The 17709-nt window shown below is 46.6% G+C and overlaps 1 protein-coding gene and 1 long non-coding RNA gene across 6 annotated transcripts in view; one reads left to right on the forward strand and one right to left on the reverse strand.

Annotated features, from left to right (window-relative positions):
• Positions 1-14248, forward strand: part of SCUBE3 (signal peptide, CUB domain and EGF like domain containing 3) — a 38777-nt gene extending 24529 nt beyond the window's left edge. For 4 of the 5 annotated variants that reach the window (XM_032253489.1, XM_032253490.1, XM_032253493.1 and 1 more), the window contains 15 exons: positions 1181-1303; positions 1768-1884; positions 2829-2954; positions 3246-3362; positions 3509-3613; positions 3908-4024; positions 4354-4512; positions 4756-4971; positions 5327-5488; positions 5691-5858; positions 6380-6541; positions 6957-7154; positions 7672-7824; positions 7932-8011; positions 10051-14248. In XM_032253489.1, coding sequence (XP_032109380.1) covers positions 1181-1303; positions 1768-1884; positions 2829-2954; positions 3246-3362; positions 3509-3613; positions 3908-4024; positions 4354-4512; positions 4756-4971; positions 5327-5488; positions 5691-5858; positions 6380-6541; positions 6957-7154; positions 7672-7824; positions 7932-8011; positions 10051-10200 — 2153 coding nt within the window. In that variant the 3' untranslated portion in view covers positions 10201-14248. The remainder of the gene's footprint in view (positions 1-1180; positions 1304-1767; positions 1885-2828; positions 2955-3245; positions 3363-3508; positions 3614-3907; positions 4025-4353; positions 4513-4755; positions 4972-5326; positions 5489-5690; positions 5859-6379; positions 6542-6956; positions 7155-7671; positions 7825-7931; positions 8012-10050) is intronic. The other variant, XM_032253492.1, reaches the window with a different exon arrangement.
• LOC116533662 overlaps positions 1-17709 on the reverse strand; it is a 63402-nt gene that overhangs the window by 43416 nt on the left and 2277 nt on the right. The window contains exons 2-3 of the long non-coding RNA XR_004261390.1: positions 7095-7197; positions 6082-6482 (exon numbers count right to left, since the gene is read on the reverse strand). This is a non-coding gene — a long non-coding RNA (uncharacterized LOC116533662). The remainder of the gene's footprint in view (positions 1-6081; positions 6483-7094; positions 7198-17709) is intronic.

Here is a 17709-nt window from a genome sequence, read left to right on the forward strand (position 1 = left end):
GGGGAGGCTGGGGCAGCAGGTCAGCCTGCCAGAGTTGAGAGGTTTCCTGCTGGGAAGGACTGTTGACAGGTATGCCAAGAGTGAAGTGGAAGGCTGCCCTCCCTGCCCCCTTCCCCAACCAGGGGTGAGTAGCCTGGGTCCTGTCTGCCACCAGCTTGGGGAACTTGACCTCAGGAAGGAAGCCATTTACCACCCCCCTTTCCTTTACTAGTGCTGAAAGCTGCCTCAGGCCTGAGTCTCTCCAGATCTCTCACAGTCCAGGCCCCTGCCTGGCCCCTAGCCCTCCCCCATCAGCTACCCAGCCTCACTGGCTCTCCTGGAGGTCCTCCCTGCCTGGCCTCTTTCCCAGCTCCTCCTCCTCCCTGAAGGACTGCCCCTTTTCAGTGAGTCCCTTTTGACTCTCCACCTCTCCTTGACCCTCCCCCCCCGCCCACTGCCCCACCACCCTCCTCAGGGCTCTTGACAGGGCCCTTATGACAGGACTGAGGGATAGGAAAAAGATAACCTTACCTCCAGCCTTTCTGGGAATGGTCATTAGCTGGAGACTAAGGGTTAGCCCTATAGGTCAAATACCCACCTGCTCCCTCCTCCATGCAATTCCCTGAGGGCCTGATTCTGGTTCCCATTTGCCCCCTTATAAGTACACTCAATCAGGACCAGGTGCGGTGGCTCACCCCTGTAATCCCAACACTTTGGGAGGCTGAGGTGGGCAGATCACCTGAGTTTGGGAGTTGAAGGCCAGCCTGACCAACATAGAGAAACCCTGAAATACAAAAAAATTAGCTGGACGTGGTGGTGCACACCTATAATCCCAGCTACTCGGGAGGCTGAAGCAGGAGAATCACTTGAACCCAGGAGGCAGAGGTTGTGGTGAGCCGAGATTGCACCATTGCATTCCAGCCTGGGCAACAAGAGCGAAACTCTGTCTCAAAAACAAAACAAAACAAAACAAAACAAAAAAACCCCACTAAATCCCAGAAGACAGGGCGCTACTAATGGCCACAGATCCCCTGAACAGGGAAGAAACACAGACGGGGGAGAGAGAGGAGAGAGAGGAGTCAGAAGAGGCAGGCCCTGGACTCTCCTTGATTTTTGCATGTCTGTCAGTGAGGGAGGGATTTTCTCCTTATTTGTTCTCAGCCTTTGATATTATCTTTTATCCTATTTTGTCCTTCTTCAGATATAGATGAGTGCCGCTTAAACAACGGGGGCTGTGACCACATTTGCCGCAACACAGTGGGCAGCTTCGAATGCAGTTGCAAGAAAGGCTATAAGCTTCTCATCAATGAGAGGAATTGTCAGGGTGAGCAGACTCCAGCAAAAGTGAAAGCCTTAGGAGTGGTTCTTGTGGGAGAGCTTCAAAGAGGCCAGAGGACTAAAGTCTTAGAATAGACACCATGCAGTCTCTACAGTGTCATCCCGTGAATTTGCAAATGGTACCCTTTCCCCTCAGCAGACCAGCTCCATATCAAAGCACTCAGCTTGGCAAGGAGGGATGGATTTCACCCCAATTCATATCCTTGGCAGAACAGGACAATATCCTTGGCCGATTAGGATATACCTAACCACACATGGTGGCCTTTCCTAATTCTAAGGACTCCAAGTAAAGGGAGCATAGAAGATGAATTGGCATGGTTAAATCACTGGTCCCAAAGCTAGGACATGAATAGGACTCTTCAGTTCAAGGGGGAAAACCAAGGCTTTGGGTCCTTCACCTAAGCAAGGGTCAAGTGCTCCATTCAGTGGCTTGAATCTTTGCTCTTCCAGATATAGACGAGTGTTCCTTTGATCGAACCTGTGACCACATATGTGTCAACACACCAGGAAGCTTCCAGTGTCTCTGCCATCGTGGCTACCTGTTGTATGGTGTCACCCACTGTGGGGGTAAGCTAGTAAGCCTGCACCCCCAACCACCCTGGCCCCCTCACCTCTTCGCCCTCCAATTGAATAGGTTCCTGTGTTGGCTTGTGGCTATGGCCATCCCTGGGTGCATGTACCATGTCTGCATCCATTGTGATAAAATAGGAGGAATTAAGATAACAGTCTTAAGAACAGCTGGGAGACTGAGGAAACAGCATCCTGCCTCCAAAATTCCTATCTCCCATTGCTATCACTGTCCCTGAATCCCCACTCTTAGCTCCCAAATGATGGTCTCACTGGTGTGGAGGAGTAGAAGGCTCTAAAAAGCTCGTTGGCTTGGCCAGGCGTGGTGGCTTACACCTGTAGTCCCTGCACTTTGGGAGGCTGAGGCGGGTGGATCACAAGGGCAAGAGATCAAGACCATCCTGGCCAACATGATGAAACCCCATCTCTACTAAAAGTATAAAAATTAGCTGGGCATGGTAGTGCATGCCTGTAGTCCCAGCTACTCGGGAGGGTGAGGCAGGAGAATGGCTTGAACCTGGGAGGCAGAGGTTGCAGTGAGCTGAGATCGAACCACTACACTCCAGCCTGGAGACACAGCGAGACTGTCTCGAAAAAAGAAAAAGCTCGTCAGCTTGGCCCTTTCTCAATCATTCCTTTGGGGACAGTGATAAGGAAAGGATGTTTGAGCCAACAGTCATCTTACAGTGCCTAGAATGCTTTTTTAACTTTTTTAAATTGTAAGAATATTTAACATGAGATCTACTCCCTTAAAGTTTTAAGTGTGCACTACAGTATTGTGACCTATAGGCATATTGTTGTACAGTAGATCTCTTGAACTTACTCATCTTGCATAACTCAGGGTACCTGGAACTTTCTAACCAAAGGCCCTCACTCACTGCCCACTCTCTGACTCCTCCTCCAACCCCATCATTGTTTTTCTGTCTCCTTACTCCTTCTCCCAGATGTGGATGAATGCAGCATCAACCGGGGAGGTTGCCGCTTTGGCTGCATCAACACTCCTGGAAGCTACCACTGTACCTGCCCAGCAGGCCACGGCCGGCTGCATTGGAACGGCAAAGATTGCACAGGTGGGCAATGCCCTCTGCTGGCCAAGATGACACTGCAGTTTCGCGGGGCCATTGGGGTTCTGGAATGCATAGAGTATCATGTTGAGGAAAGGCGTGAGGTGGGAAAGGGTGGAGAATGTAGCCATTTTGAGTTAAAGACATGAAATTTGTAGTGAATAATCCCATCATCAGTCTCCATGGGTGCAACAATTATTATGCAAGTAGCTGATTATTTTCCTCCAAATTACCCAACTGAGGGAGAGAGTGGGAAAGGAATGTACCCATTTCCTCAGGCCTCTCTCCCCTTCCTAGAGCCAGTGAAATGTCAAGGCAGTCCTGGAACCTCAAAAGCCATGCTCAGCTGCAACCGGTCTGGCAAGAAGGACACCTGTGCCCTGACCTGTCCCTCCAGGGCCCGGTTTTTGCCAGGTACATGGGAGGAGGGTGTTGGAAAGCTGTGGAGGAGAAAAGAGGAAGGGCTGGCCATTCAGGCAGCTCCTTCACTCCCCTTGAATTCCTCCAGCCAGTGGGGGTTGGGAAGGCAGGTCAGAACTGTGACAGGCTCCTTCTCTCAGAATCTGAGAATGGCTTCACGGTGAGCTGTGGCACCCCCAGCCCCAAGGCTGCTCCAGCCCGAGCTGGCCACAACGGGAACAGCACAAACTCCAACCACTGCCATGGTGAGCACCAGCCCAGAAGCCTTGTTCCCACCCTACTCTCTTGCTTAATCCCTTATTTTTCTTCTTCATCAATCCCCCGGCCTTCCTTTCTCCTGGATCCTCTTTTTTGCCCTGTTGTAATTCTCCACCCTGCTCTCTCACTCCCTCTGCCCTAATATCTGATCTCCTTGGCTTTCATAATCTCACTTCCCCAGCCAAGCCCCTGGCTTATTGCCCAGCTTCTCAACATCCCCCACAGCACCCCTGAACTCCACGGGCATCCCATACTGTGCTAAGTTTCTGCCATCCCTCTAGAGGCTACAGTGATACCCATTAAACAACGGGTCTCCTTCAAGATCAAAGATGCCAAATGTCGTTTGCACCTGCGAAACAAAGGCAAAACAGAGGAGGCTGGCAGAATCACAGGGCCAGGTCTGGACTGGGGACCCCATTCCAATTGGCTATCTGGCCACTAAACCCTCCTTACCCCTCAGCTCCTCTTAGTGAGATCTCTTTCAAAAACCCACCAGCACCCTGAACTCTAGGCAGAGTAGAGGAAAAAGCAGCTATAGGCAACAGGATCCAAGGAAGTTCCAGAATATTCCCCTCCATCAACTAATTAGGACCCTAGACTAAAACAGGATTAAGAGATAGTTAGTCAGAGATCTGGGGAGGTCTGTCTGGGTTTGGGTGAAGAAGTGAGACTGGGAGTGAGAACTTTCCAGGGGATGCTCCTGGGATTGACAAGCCCTCTCTCCCAGGTGGTGCCCCCTGCTCTGAATGCCAGGTGACCTTCATCCACCTTAAGTGTGACTCTTCTCGGAAGGGCAAGGGCCGACGGGCCCGGACCCCTCCAGGCAAGGAGGTCACACGGCTCACCCTGGAACTGGAGGCAGAGGTCAGAGCCGAAGAAACCACAGGTGGGACTGGGAGCCCTGTTGGGAAGAGGACTGGAAGGGGAGGGCAGAGGTGGGGAAACCACAGGTCTCAGTAGCAAAAGGAAGGGATGGAGCCTGTACTAGGGGCAGACCCTGTCTAGTGCCAAGCCTAAAAGCTAGTCCCTCTTACCATACCCCTCCTAGCTCCCAGCTTTGTTCCCCTGCCCTCCTGCTCACAGCAACTCTTTCTCCTCCTCCCTGACACACACGGCCATCCACCACCAGCCAGCTGTGGGCTGCCCTGTCTCCGACAGCGAATGGAACGGCGGCTGAAAGGATCCCTGAAGATGATCAGAAAGTCCATCAACCAGGACCGCTTCCTGCTGCGCTTGGCAGGCCTTGATTATGAGCTGGCCCACAAGCCGGGCCCAGTAGCTGGGGAGCGAGCAGAGCCGATGGAGTCCTGTAGGCCTGGGCAGCACCGTGCTGGGGCCAAGTGTGGTAAGGGAGCTTACTGGGGAGTAGGGATGTGGGAAAGACCCAGTTTGAGCCTGGCTCAGAGCAGGACCCTTTGTGGCCTCAATTGTGTTTCTCAAATTATGAGGCAGCCAGGATGATACTGCCTGCTGTCCTCCCTTCCGTGGTCCCAGGCTGAAATCTAGAAGGATGCCACGTGGGGCCAGCAATCCTCCTGCACACTGCTTTGACCCTCCTATCCCCCAAAGTAGGATTGTGTTTGTTTGCTGACAAAGAGATTCTCCCTAAATCGGGGGCTATGGGGGGAGTGGGGAGTCCCAGGCCTGGGTGGTGGGAAATGGGGGGGGGGGGGTGGCTAGCACGGCCGACTCTCCCTCAGTCAGCTGCCCGCAGGGAACATATTACCACGGCCAGACGGAGCAGTGTGTGCCATGCCCAGCGGGCACCTTCCAGGAGAGAGAAGGGCAGCTCTCCTGCGACCTTTGCCCTGGGAGTGATGCCCACGGGCCTCTTGGAGCCACCAGCGTCACCACGTGTGCAGGTGCCAGGGGAACAAACAATACAGAGTGGGGTAGGGTGGGCACTGGGATGCCCATGGGCATGGGATTTCTAGGCCCAGGCTCCAGGCCACTCTCTTATAGTCAACATCCTGTTTGTATGCCTTTGTCCCCTGAGATTGGGTGACCCCCATGGGGATGACTCAGGACCATCCCCATCAGAGTTGGGTCCTTGATTCATTGCAGGTCAGTGCCCACCTGGCCAACACTCTGTAGATGGTTTCAAGCCCTGCCAGCCATGCCCACGTGGTACCTACCAACCTGAAACAGGACGGACCCTATGCTTCCCTTGTGGTGGGGGCCTCACCACCAAGCAGGAAGGGGCCATTTCCTTCCAAGACTGTGACACAAAAGGTGAGTAAGCTACTCACCTCCCTGGGGGATTCCCCAACCCCAACTACTCCCAAAATACTCCAAGTTCTCAGGGTGGACCTGAGTGTGTTGACCCACCATTTTCTCCAAACCAGCAACAGGCCCAACTACTTGACCAACCATACCATGCTGCTTCCAGGACCCACCCTGCCCCTCCACCAGTCCCAAGCTTGGGAACTGAGGAATCATTAACAGTCCCACTTACCCCTCCACTTTGTAGAACTGGTGGCATATTCTCCATATCCCAAATGAATTTCTATATAGGTTTGGAACTGTGCTCAGCATCTGAAAGAAAAGGATTGGCACTGTAGCCAACCACTCTGTAAACTTTGTTTTTCCATGGGCTTAAATTCTGGCGTGACTGGGAAAGGTTGAGAACCTAGGAAGAACTTTGACGTATCTGACTTCCTGATTCTCCAAGATAAATGTATCCTGTCCATCCCATGCCCCGTAACTTTCACCTGCCCACCATCTTGATTCCTGCCTTTCTCCCTTGCCTGCAGTCCAGTGCTCCCCAGGGCACTACTACGACACCAGCATCCATCGCTGTATTCGCTGTGCCATGGGCTCCTATCAGCCCGACTTTCGTCAGAACTTCTGCACCCGCTGTCCAGGAAACACAAGTACAGACTTTGATGGCTCTACCAGTGTGGCCCAATGCAAGAGTACGTGGCAAGCCAGGCTGTGGAAAAGGGAGGAAAGAGGCCTGGGAGCAGTAGACATGTAAAGGAGGGGTGTGAAACCAACAGGGAGCAGGGCTGGGGGGTGGAGGGGGAGGAAAGCCCCACCTTCCATTTCTTCCCAACATACTCAATCTCAAGGCCAGTTGCTAAGCTGGACTCTGTAGCACCCTCTCCTTGGAGACAGGTAATGAGGAAGCAGAGACAGGTGAAGTGAGAAGAGAAGGTACTAAAAGGGCAGGAAGGAAGATGGACCCAGAGCTTGGAAAATAATGATGAACTAGGATGGAGGCTTCCCATAAATGTCTGACCTCTACTTCAGAACTCTTCAATTCCCCCAACTCATTTTCCCACTGACTTCCCTTCTCTTTCTTGTTCTATCTACTGGGGCTGACTGCAGATCGTCAGTGTGGTGGGGAGCTGGGTGAGTTCACTGGCTATATCGAGTCCCCCAACTACCCGGGCAACTACCCAGCCGGCGTGGAGTGCATCTGGAACATCAACCCCCCACCCAAGCGCAAGATCCTTATCGTGGTACCTGAGATCTTCCTGCCATCTGAGGATGAGTGTGGGGACGTCCTCGTCATGAGAAAGAACTGTGGGTGGCTTGCAGAGCTGGGCCAGGGAAGGGCAGTCCAAATCTAGTTAAGGCGGGAAGACAGAGAGACTGATACAGGAAGAACTGAGGCAGTGAAGTCAGGGATCTATGAGGGTGAAATAGTGAAAGGCTTTTAGGAAGAGAGAAGCTAACAGAGGAAAACAACAATGATACATGTTTGGTGGAGAACAGAGTTAAGAAAGCTAGCAGTGGGGCCAGAACTCCAATGGTGTTACATACATCACTCCTATCATAGCATTTTTGCCATTCCATTTATTTAAATGTCAAATGTGTTACACTATGTGAGTGCCCGGGTATCAAGGAGGAATTGTGAATGAGCCCAGTGGGCAATGGGAGAGGGTGCGGGGTGAGATGTGTGTATGTGAAGGGGTAGCCTTTGTCAGAATGGTTCTCTCTCTTTCCCCATACCCCCCACTGTAAGCTCTACGGCCCACGTTCTAGGAGGGCTTGGGTAGCCTGCCCTGCTGCTGTACTGACCTGCTGCTTGCCTTCCCAGCATCCCCATCCTCTATTACCACTTATGAGACCTGCCAGACCTATGAGCGCCCCATTGCCTTCACTGCCCGTTCCAGGAAGCTCTGGATCAACTTCAAGACAAGCGAAGCCAACAGTGCCCGTGGCTTCCAGATCCCCTATGTTACCTATGATGGTGAGCCAAGGAGGTGGGTGAGAAGGGGAGGTACATAAGTTTTGAGAGGGAACCAGGAGAGCAGGAAGAGCTCCCGCCCCTGAGCCCCTCCTTGGTTGACGTTGCAGAGGACTATGAGCAGCTGGTAGAAGACATTGTGCGAGACGGCCGGCTCTATGCCTCTGAAAACCACCAGGAGATTTTAAAGGTAAGTGATTGTTAACAATAATGATAGCTAACACTTAATGAACATGTAATAATGTACAGGCAATATGCTAAGTGCTTACATGAATATTCTCATTTGATATACACAATAGCTCTATGAGGTAGGTGCTTTCTCCATTCCCTTTTTACAGATCAGAAAACTGGGGCATAGAGAGTTAAAGAACCTGCCCCATGGTAAAGCTGGGATTTGAGCCCAAGCCCATCTGACTACAGTGTCACCCACTCTATATTATACCTTGGGGAAACTTGGAAGACAAAGGGAAGGTGAGGAGAAGAAATGTCTCTACCTCTTCCACCAAGAGATATGTAGAAAATGAAGTATAGAAAGATACTTTAGCATCAGTCCCTTCCTTCCCTTATTCCCTCCCCAGGCCCCATTAAGAAGCAGCAGATCAGTTAGGCATAGTGGCTCATGCCTGTAATCCCAGCACTTTGGGAAGCCGAGGTGGGTGGATCACATGAGGTCAGGAGTTTGAGACCAGCCTGGCCGACATGGTGAAACTTTGTCTCTACTAAAAATACAGAATTAGCCAGGTGTGGTGGCAGGCACCTGTAATACCAGCTACTTGGGAAGTTGAGGCAGGAGAATTGCTTGAACCCAGGAAGCGGAGGTTGCAGTGAGCTGAGATCATGCCATCGTACTCCAGCCTGGGCAACAGAGTGAGACTCTGTCTCAAAAAAACAAAAACAAAAAAAGCAGTAGCCAATCTAGCACAGCTTTCTCAGAAATCAATTCATGTATAGATTTCTTTTCAAGGAAAAGAAATACTTCCAACATTGAAGACAGGACTAGATGCCCTGGGTCAATGGATCCCAATTTGAGAAAATCTTCTTTAAGAAATAGAATTATCCTTCATAAATTATCACTGCAAAAAAAAGTTAGTAAAATATTTTTATATTATAAAATTTAAAAATTTATAAAAATTTATAAAAAAATTTTTATTTTATATAAAATATTTTTATATTCAAAATAAAAGCCTTGATGACAGAAATCACCTAGAACTTACAGACTTCAAAGAATATAATTTTAACAACACTTTTCAAACATTTTTAAACCATCTGAACCCTTATTTCAAATCAAATGTATTGTGGAACTCCAACACATAAGGCAGTGCAGCTACTTGGATTAAAGCGGGGTGAGAGGCTGAAACCCCTACTTCTTATTGCAAAAATCCACTGATGCCATGGAAGGAGAACTAGCCTAGGAGCCAGAAAGTCTGAGTTTTAATGCACAGTGCCTGGCACCTAGTAGGCTCTCCACATACCATGCTGCTGTTACAGGGTAGTCAAGAAAGGCCTCTAAGGAGAAGAGAACCAAACAAGGTAAAAGGGCTCCCTCCCCATTAGAAGATGAGGGATGAGCATTCCAGGCTGAGGAGCATGGGAGCAATTTAGCGTGTTTAGGAACTTCAAGAAGGCCAGTGTGGCTCAGCAGAGGGAGAAAGAGTGGAGGTGGAAAGTTAAGACGCAGATCACATTCAGCCTATGGACCATGCAAGGGACTCAGCTTTACTCTGAGTGATAAAAGAAACCTGAAAAGAGTTTCAAACAGGAAAAAGATGTACTAATCAAAAACACAAAAAGTCACTCTGGCTGCTGTGGGGAGAACAGTTTATGGAGGGACAAAGGTAGAAGCATGGAGACCAATTAGGAGACTACTACAGCTTTAAGTCAGAGACAATGGTGGCTTGGGAAGATGGTGAGAAGTGGTCAGATCCAGACACATTTTGAAGGTAGAGTCAATAAGATTTGCTATAATTGTAAGCAAGAAAGAGGATACAAGGATGACCCCAAGGATTGGGGCTTAAGTAACAGAAGGATGGAGCTGCCATTGACTCATTTGTGGAATTCCAAAGTCGGGGCAGATGGTGGGGATGGGAATCCAGAATTTACCTCTGGATATATGCATACCTTCATGCATGAGATGCCTAGTAGACATCAAGAAGGGCTTGCTGAGTCACGATGTTCCTCTTTCCCACCCCCAACACTGAGGCTGACATTGTTCCCTGTCATCCTCTGCAGGACAAGAAGCTCATCAAGGCCTTCTTTGAGGTGCTAGCGCACCCCCAGAACTACTTCAAGTACACAGAGAAACACAAGGAGATGCTGCCAAAATCCTTCATCAAGCTGCTCCGCTCCAAAGTTTCCAGCTTCCTGAGGCCCTACAAATAGTAACCCTAGGATCAGAGACCCAATTTTTTAAGCCCTCAGACTCCTTAGCCCTCAGAGCTGGCAGCCCCCTCCCCTCAGAAAAGGAACTCTCTCCTCTCTTTGGAGGGAAAAAGAAAATATCACTACACAGACCAGGCACTCTCCCTTTCTGTCTTTCTAGTTTCCTTTCCTTGTCTCTTTCTGCCCGTCTCTCTGTTTCCCCTTTTCTTACATGGCCTGTAGAAAAGCCATTCAGTACTGGCTCTAGTCCCCCTGAGAGGTAAAGAAACAGTACAGCCCCTTCTACTGCCCATTTTACCAGCTCAGATTCCTAGCCCTATCAGCTTGGAAGGGTGCCAGAAGCCCATGAAGGAAGTGGGTCTGGTGGGGAATGGGGAGGAGAAAGAAGGGCTTCTGCCATTATAGGGTTGTGCCTTGCTAGTCAGGAGCCAAAATGTCCCCTGGCTCTGCTCTCTAGGGTGATTCTAACAGCCCAGGGTCCTGCCAAAGAAGCCTTTGATTTACAGGCTTAATGCCAGCACCAGTCCTCTGGGACACACTGAGCTCTGGACTGCCCACATGGCCAGCTTTCTTGTCTGTACAGATTCTCTCTTTCTTTCCCCACGTCTGCCTGGGATCTACTCCATAAGGGTTTACAAATGACCCACAACACTGAGTTAGTGGACACTGGCTAAATGAGGAAGAGCAGCAGGCATTAACATGTTGAAGGCCCCGCTGTGGCTTTCTAAAAGACTATAGCTCTGCAGGACAGAAACCAGGTTTTAAAGCATTGCCCCCAAAAAAAGAAAACAGAAAGAAAAGAAAATGTATCATCTAAAGGACTAGACACAGAACAATTGGAAGTCAACTTCAAACACTAATACCTTTTTGTACTTGTCTTCCCTGGCCCAGCCACTTCCTCAGCCCCACCTGCGTGCTCCCTGGGGGAGCCCTACGCCCCTTGCTACATGTTATCCTTAAAGAAATATGGCCATTGACATGAAACCAGCCTAGGCCTTGCCCTACAGTTGTCTTTCCCTTGTAGCCCCAGCTGGCTTGTGGGCTTCACCAAAGAGGACCCCACTCTGCAGCCAGCCTGGAGCCACCTACCTCTGGCCTCAGGCTGTGGGCAGCAAAAAGGAATGTGTGTGCACTTGGCAAGCCTCCTGCCCACCCTGTCCACACCTAATAAGTGCAATCATTTTGAGTCTTCCTATGTTGTCTAGAGGGAGGAGTTTTTGTTTTCTGGGTTTGTTTTTTGTTTTTGTTTCTTTTTCCTCTATTAGAAATACCCTATTTATAGCTGCCCAAGAGAAAAGAGTATATGTTTGGAGTGGAAGAAAATCGGTTTTGAATCTTATGAACCTTGAGTGCTGGAGCATCTGATCTGTTTCTATGCCACCAGTGGCCACCTAGAACCCTTGGCTGTGGTAATCCAGGGTAATTGTGCAGAGGCATCTGATGTGTAGGAAAGTAATTCTGGGGATGTGATGGAGCAGGAAGGAGAGGGACCTATGTTTGCTAAATCAGTCCTGCTGTCCCTATGCTCTCGATGGAGTCAGCGTGAACCTCATGATTATAGAAGCCAGTGGAACTGGTCAATGATTCTCTACCCCAAGTAGGGAAAACCTCCATCTTTTCCCTGTCTTTATCCTGTTATCCCCTGGTGTACATGGAAGAGGACCAGGACATACCACCTGGGGATGGGCTGACTCGGTCCTGAGCCAGAGTCAAGGCTGTGGGAGCCAAGAATAAGACAGAAGGCATCAGATATTTGCCTGGCTCTGGTCACTTCCCTCTCGAAGTTGACTTCAAGCCTAGCATCCTCAACTACTGTTTTTCAAAAGGAAGAGTTAAATGAAAGAAGAATCAAGTCTGTGCCCAAGCCCAAAGCCTGCACACATTCTGCCCTTAATCCAACTGCTGCCTATAAAATTATTTTCAATTTTCTCCCTCTAGTTCTCCCAAAGCTGTAGTCCTAATCAATCAAAGGCTACCAACTGACTCCTCAGGTTCATTTCTTTTTTTTTTTTTTTTTTCCTTTTAACTCTCCTGGTAACTCATAGAACCACTCAGGTTCATTTCTAGGTGACTGTCCTAGGCTACTGCTCCCCTAGGAGCCTCAACAGTAAATAAAGGAGCCTGACCCCCTACCCTCCCATCAGTAGCATTCACCAGCTAAGACAGCCGTAGCAGTGGGTAGTCAATGACACAGCTAGATGCCCTGACAACCATTAGCCAACATCATGGCCCTTGTGAGTAGAGTGTCTGATTACCTTTGTCTTTCTGGGTCAAAGAGGGCCACTATAAAGATGCAAAATAGCTGCTTCCAAAAAAAGGGAAATGGTCATTTGGTAGGAGTGTCTGTACTTCCCACGAAGCACCGTGAAAACTGCTTTAATCAACTCTGACCATCCTAATTCTTCACCAGAAGCTAGGATAACTTTCTGATTCCTCTCTTCTTGCCATTTTGCATCTCTTGGAAAGCCAAACAGTGAGCATGCTTCTCAACTTGTGCCTTCAGGGTCTGGCTTCTCCTTTCTCCCTTCCTTTCCCATCACATCATACATACACACAAATACACTTCCTCTAGCCATTTATTCCATGGTTTATGAGACCTGCAAATGAGTTCCACAGTATGGAAGGCACAGACCACTAGGCTTCTTAATTGATGTCAAGGTAGATCTTGGTAAGCAGGTAAAAACCTGGTATTGTCCACCAAGTTTAATTTAGGTCCTTCAAGTTGGAGGTTAAGAACCCAGGCAAAGCTGCTGCTGAACCTATGGAGGAAGCTGGCCCTGGGACATCAAACTAGGGATTAAGTGAATTGAATGAGGAGTCAACACTCAGGGACATTCTAGGTCTTTACAGGTCAGACAGAAGAGAGGTTTTTACCACTGGAGGGGGAATGGAAAAATGGTATAAATAGGAACCCTTCATGAAGCAACCCAGAGGCCTCTCTGCAGGGTAGGGTATGGGGCTACAGTAATGTGGGGCCTCCATTCATCTTAGTACAAAACCTGACCTGCTCTAAGCCTGGAAATGGGAAGCAGTTTCCATGAAGGCTTCATGCACCAAGTGATGCATACCAGAAAGGCACTTACATCCTCAGCAATGCGGCAGTTCCTCCTTACTTGTCTGCCTCCCTCTTTCTATATTATCAGGCCATGCCTATTCCTACAACCTGAGACAACTCTTGGAATCAGGAGAAAACTGACCAGATCCTGGACTTGAGCTGCCTTCCCCAGGCCTAGAAATCCCCAAAGGCTGACACTGAGCTGTGACTGATTTAAAAGCCCCCAGGATTTGGTCAGTTTGAGGTAGTGGAGACTCAGATTTGTTGCTGAAAGTTCAGAAACACAGTCCTGGTCTTTGGCCCTAAAGAAACTTTTTATATATGAGAAGTGTTCTCTATATACATGTTTGAGGTGACTCTGGAATGGATTATGAAGTCATACCTCAAAATGTCAGAAAACATTACAGAGCATTCAAACTTTTGTATTTGCTGCTTAACCTCAATGTTACAGCCACAAACGGGGTACAAAGACAAAGCATAACTGACCATAAGCAGAATATTAACCTTCCAGGTTTCTTTCTTAAGCACACAGTAAGAGAAAAGTGGGAGCAAACAACACAAGGATATTTTTACATGTGACCCATCTCAAAGGTAGCACATCCTATCCTTGTGCCATTATTTGTACAAGGAATATATATGATTAGGAGGAATAGAACCCCCAGTTGTCATCAGCTTTTTTAGACACCACAGGTTGTAGCAATTTGAACAAACTGAAAACTTTATTCTTCTGTGTAAGCTGAAGTTTCAGAGAATAATCATCGCTATGTGGAAGGCTTTTTGTTAAATACAGAAGAAATCGCAAAATATTGTATTTATATCTGCCTTCCACTGCTGCCAATATAGTAAGCATCTCCAAAATCAATAATAAACAGCAAATGATGCAGTTCATAGAGTATTTTGCACTTGGGGAAAAATATGTATCTGAATTGTAAAAAGAAATGTTTGGATTTTGTATGTCTTTTTTATTATTATTAAAATACTAAATGAAACTCCCCAGCCTGGCATCTTTTCCTCTATCACAACAGCTTATCCTAAAGCCAGAAAAAAGCCTTGAGGAGACAATGTCTTCTGGCTTCTAGATAAAACGTACCCAAATTTTTTGGCAATTCATCCTAATGACTTTAAAATTTAAAAAGGCTTGTTTTCTTTTTTGTCTATTCTTAAAAGCAGTATCAAGCATTATCCCCTGAAGGGGATTTAAGAAGTAGGGGAAATTTATTGCTCCTCCTTGCCACAGTACAGTCCACAACAGCTGGCCAGGCCACAGGCGGTTCAGCACGTCCCTAGCCAAGATGTCCCACCTCTAGGAAAGCGCCAGCACTGAGGGTCACCCAGTGTCATTATTTTTACATAGTACACTCTTGGCCACCAAATAGTATTGTAAATACAGATCATTCAGCCATTACCACCATCAATACTCCTATAGGGCACAAGAAAGCAATGTCCAATCTCTTTTATAAATGAACAGGCCCAATTTCTAGGCTCAGAGATGATAGATAAAACTTAGCTATTGCAATTATATAATTCCCTGACATGAAATTTTATTGGATTTAATATCTACACGATATAGCCTTTTAAGAGTATAACATGAGGAACAAGGTAAAATCTACCTAATCAAAAAACATGATGAGGTGGCCTATCAGAATCTTAAACTTCCCCTTTAGCATCTATAGTGAAGTTATAGATGAAGTACATTCATTCCATAATTACTGAGCTCCTATTATATGCCAGGCAGTGAGCATCTGCTCATTAGCTTACTGACAATAGCCATACTCAAGATCCACAATCCTCATGTAACTTTCTGATTATAATCTTCAGTAAGATTCCCCAACAGGAGAGATAATCCAGTTCACTTGGTGGCTTTAAGTATGAAAGAATAAACTGGCATTCTATTATTCACATTAACTTACTATGAATTTGATTTAATGTGACAAAACATGAACACCTTTGTGTGGACTGACAAAATCACACTTCTAGAACTGCAAAGCCAAGGACCGTATCCATGACCTTTATACTACACCAACTTGGTGCCATTGTCTTTGACTTCTCTCATAATTTACTTCTATTCCAAGAACAAGTCTTCTTCCTTACTTCCCAGGACATTTGCTTTGGTGTCCCAAAATAGTGGATAGTCAGAGACCTTGGAGTTTGGATATGCCTATATTAAGAAGTCTTCCAAATTGGGTAAATGAAGATTTTCCATGGGTATGTGAAGATTGCAAGGAATATCCAGGCAATATCCTCAAATCAGTCAGAGAAGAGTTTTAAAGGAATACATTTCTAGATCTTCAACTTCTCTATGAAATATTTCCTTTCTGCTGACAAGTGGTGGTGTTTAAGGAAAAAAAGAAAAAGAAAAAAGAAATACTTCCTAACACCAGGCCGGGTGCGATGGCTCACGCCTATAATCCCAGCACTTTGGGAGGCCGAGGAGGAAGGATCACCTGAGGTAAGAGTTCGAGACCAGTCTGGCCAACATGGTGAAACCCGTCTCTGCTAAAAATACACAACCAAGCATGGTGGTGTACACCTGTAACCACAGCTACTCAGGAGGCTGAGGCAGGAGAATCGCTTGAACCCAGTAGGAGGAAGTTGCAGTGAGCCAAATTGGGCCACTGAACTCCAGCCCTGGTAACAGAGTGAGGCTCCATCTCAGAAAAAAAAAAAAAATTAGCCAGTAGTGGTGGCCGACACCTGTAATCCCAGCTACTTGGGAGGCTGAGGCATAAGAATTGCTTTAACCCAGGATGGGGAGGTTGCAGTGAGCCCAGATTGCACCACTATAATCCAGTGTGGGCAATAGCAGGAGTGAAACTTCATCTCAAAAAAAAAAAAAAAAAAAAAGGCCAGGGCACAATGGCTCATACCTGTAATCCCCAGCACTTTGGGAGGCTGAAGCAGGTGGATTGAGAGGTCAGGAATTCAAGACCAGCCTGACCAACATGGTGAAACCTAGTCTTTACTAAAAATACAAAAATTGGCCGGGTATCATGGTGAGAACCTGTAATCACAGCTACTCAGGAGGCTGAAGCAGGAGAACTGCTTGAACCCAGAAGGGGGAGGTTGCAGTGAGCCGAGATTGCGCCACTGCACTCCATCCTGGGTGACAGAGAGAGCCTCCATCTCGGGGGGAAAAAAAAAAAAAAAAAAAAAAACTTCTAAAACTAATCTGTTTGAGAGCCAGTTGACATATTCAAGCACACTCTCCATTCCACCATTATCCCCACTTTCACCATAGTCCTTGTCCTACTTTACAAAAGAAAGGACTAACCCTCCCCTACACCGAATCTTGATGCATGGTCCAGGGTGTAAAAACCTAGGGAGCTGGGAGGAAGCGATTATTTTCCATTTCATACCAAAATATTCCCATTGCAATCAGTCTTCCTATTTCATCCTACAAATGTTTATTATTTTCTATCTCCAAGTAAAAAATGAAATTGCTAGCTGCTCAATTCATTATTTCTTTCCTTTGTAAAAAATACAGAAGACAAAATTTGTGTAACAAGATTATTAGAGTTATTTCTGATTTTTAGACATGATTCTCATTTAATTGTTCCCAGAAGCTGAACAACAAGAGTTTGATGAAAGCAGGCACACACACATTTACCAAGGGAATATACACCTTCTATATGACTTCTCAAAACTGATGGATTTAACTACACATTATACATTACATTATGTATATAATTAGGAATAATTATATGATGAGAATTAGTACTGTCTCATTTTTAACATTTATTATGTTAATAGGTCTACATAATTTTAATCTTAACTGGTTGCTTAGTGGTCTGTTTTACAAACTACAGTTAATCACTTATTTCCTAACGATTTTTATAATATTCCTCAAAATGAATTTTAACATATTTATTTGAATGGAAGAATAAAGTCAAACGTTATTCTAACAGAAAGTAGGTCTGATTTGGCTGATTGTTTTGAAATGAAAACTGGCTTTGCCAGTTCCACAAATGCCAGTTGTTTTCTACACAGTGAATGAGCTGAATCTAAAATTTCAGTTTAACAAAAAATTCCTGAAACATGTAATAATAAAAGAATTTTATAAAAAATATTGTTTTAGCAAAGAAGCATGGAAATCAATATCTGATTAACAAGGTGCCTCTGAGTATAAAGGTCACAGATAATTAATAATCGTGCTTAATAAAACTGAAACTGAGACTCTAATAACTAGATAAATCCTTTTGGAAGTTCAGTGGTTTCTAATCCCTTGCTTTTAACAAAATTAAAAGAAGACTCTATTTGATAGTATTTGATAATATTAATAGATCACTCTGTGATAGTTGGCATGTAATTTAGAAGTTCAGAGACTCAAAGAATATAATCGTAACAAATCTCTTCCTTTTCCAATAATGCAAACAAGGTTTCTCAGTGCTCATGTCTATGAAAATAAAAAACAGGTAAAGGATTGATATTGCACCTTATCACCTTCCACCATTAGG

This window comes from Sapajus apella, unplaced genomic scaffold, assembly GCF_009761245.1.
Source record: "Sapajus apella isolate SASKATOON/1434 unplaced genomic scaffold, GSC_monkey_1.0 scaffold83, whole genome shotgun sequence".
NCBI lineage: Eukaryota > Metazoa > Chordata > Mammalia > Primates > Cebidae > Sapajus > Sapajus apella.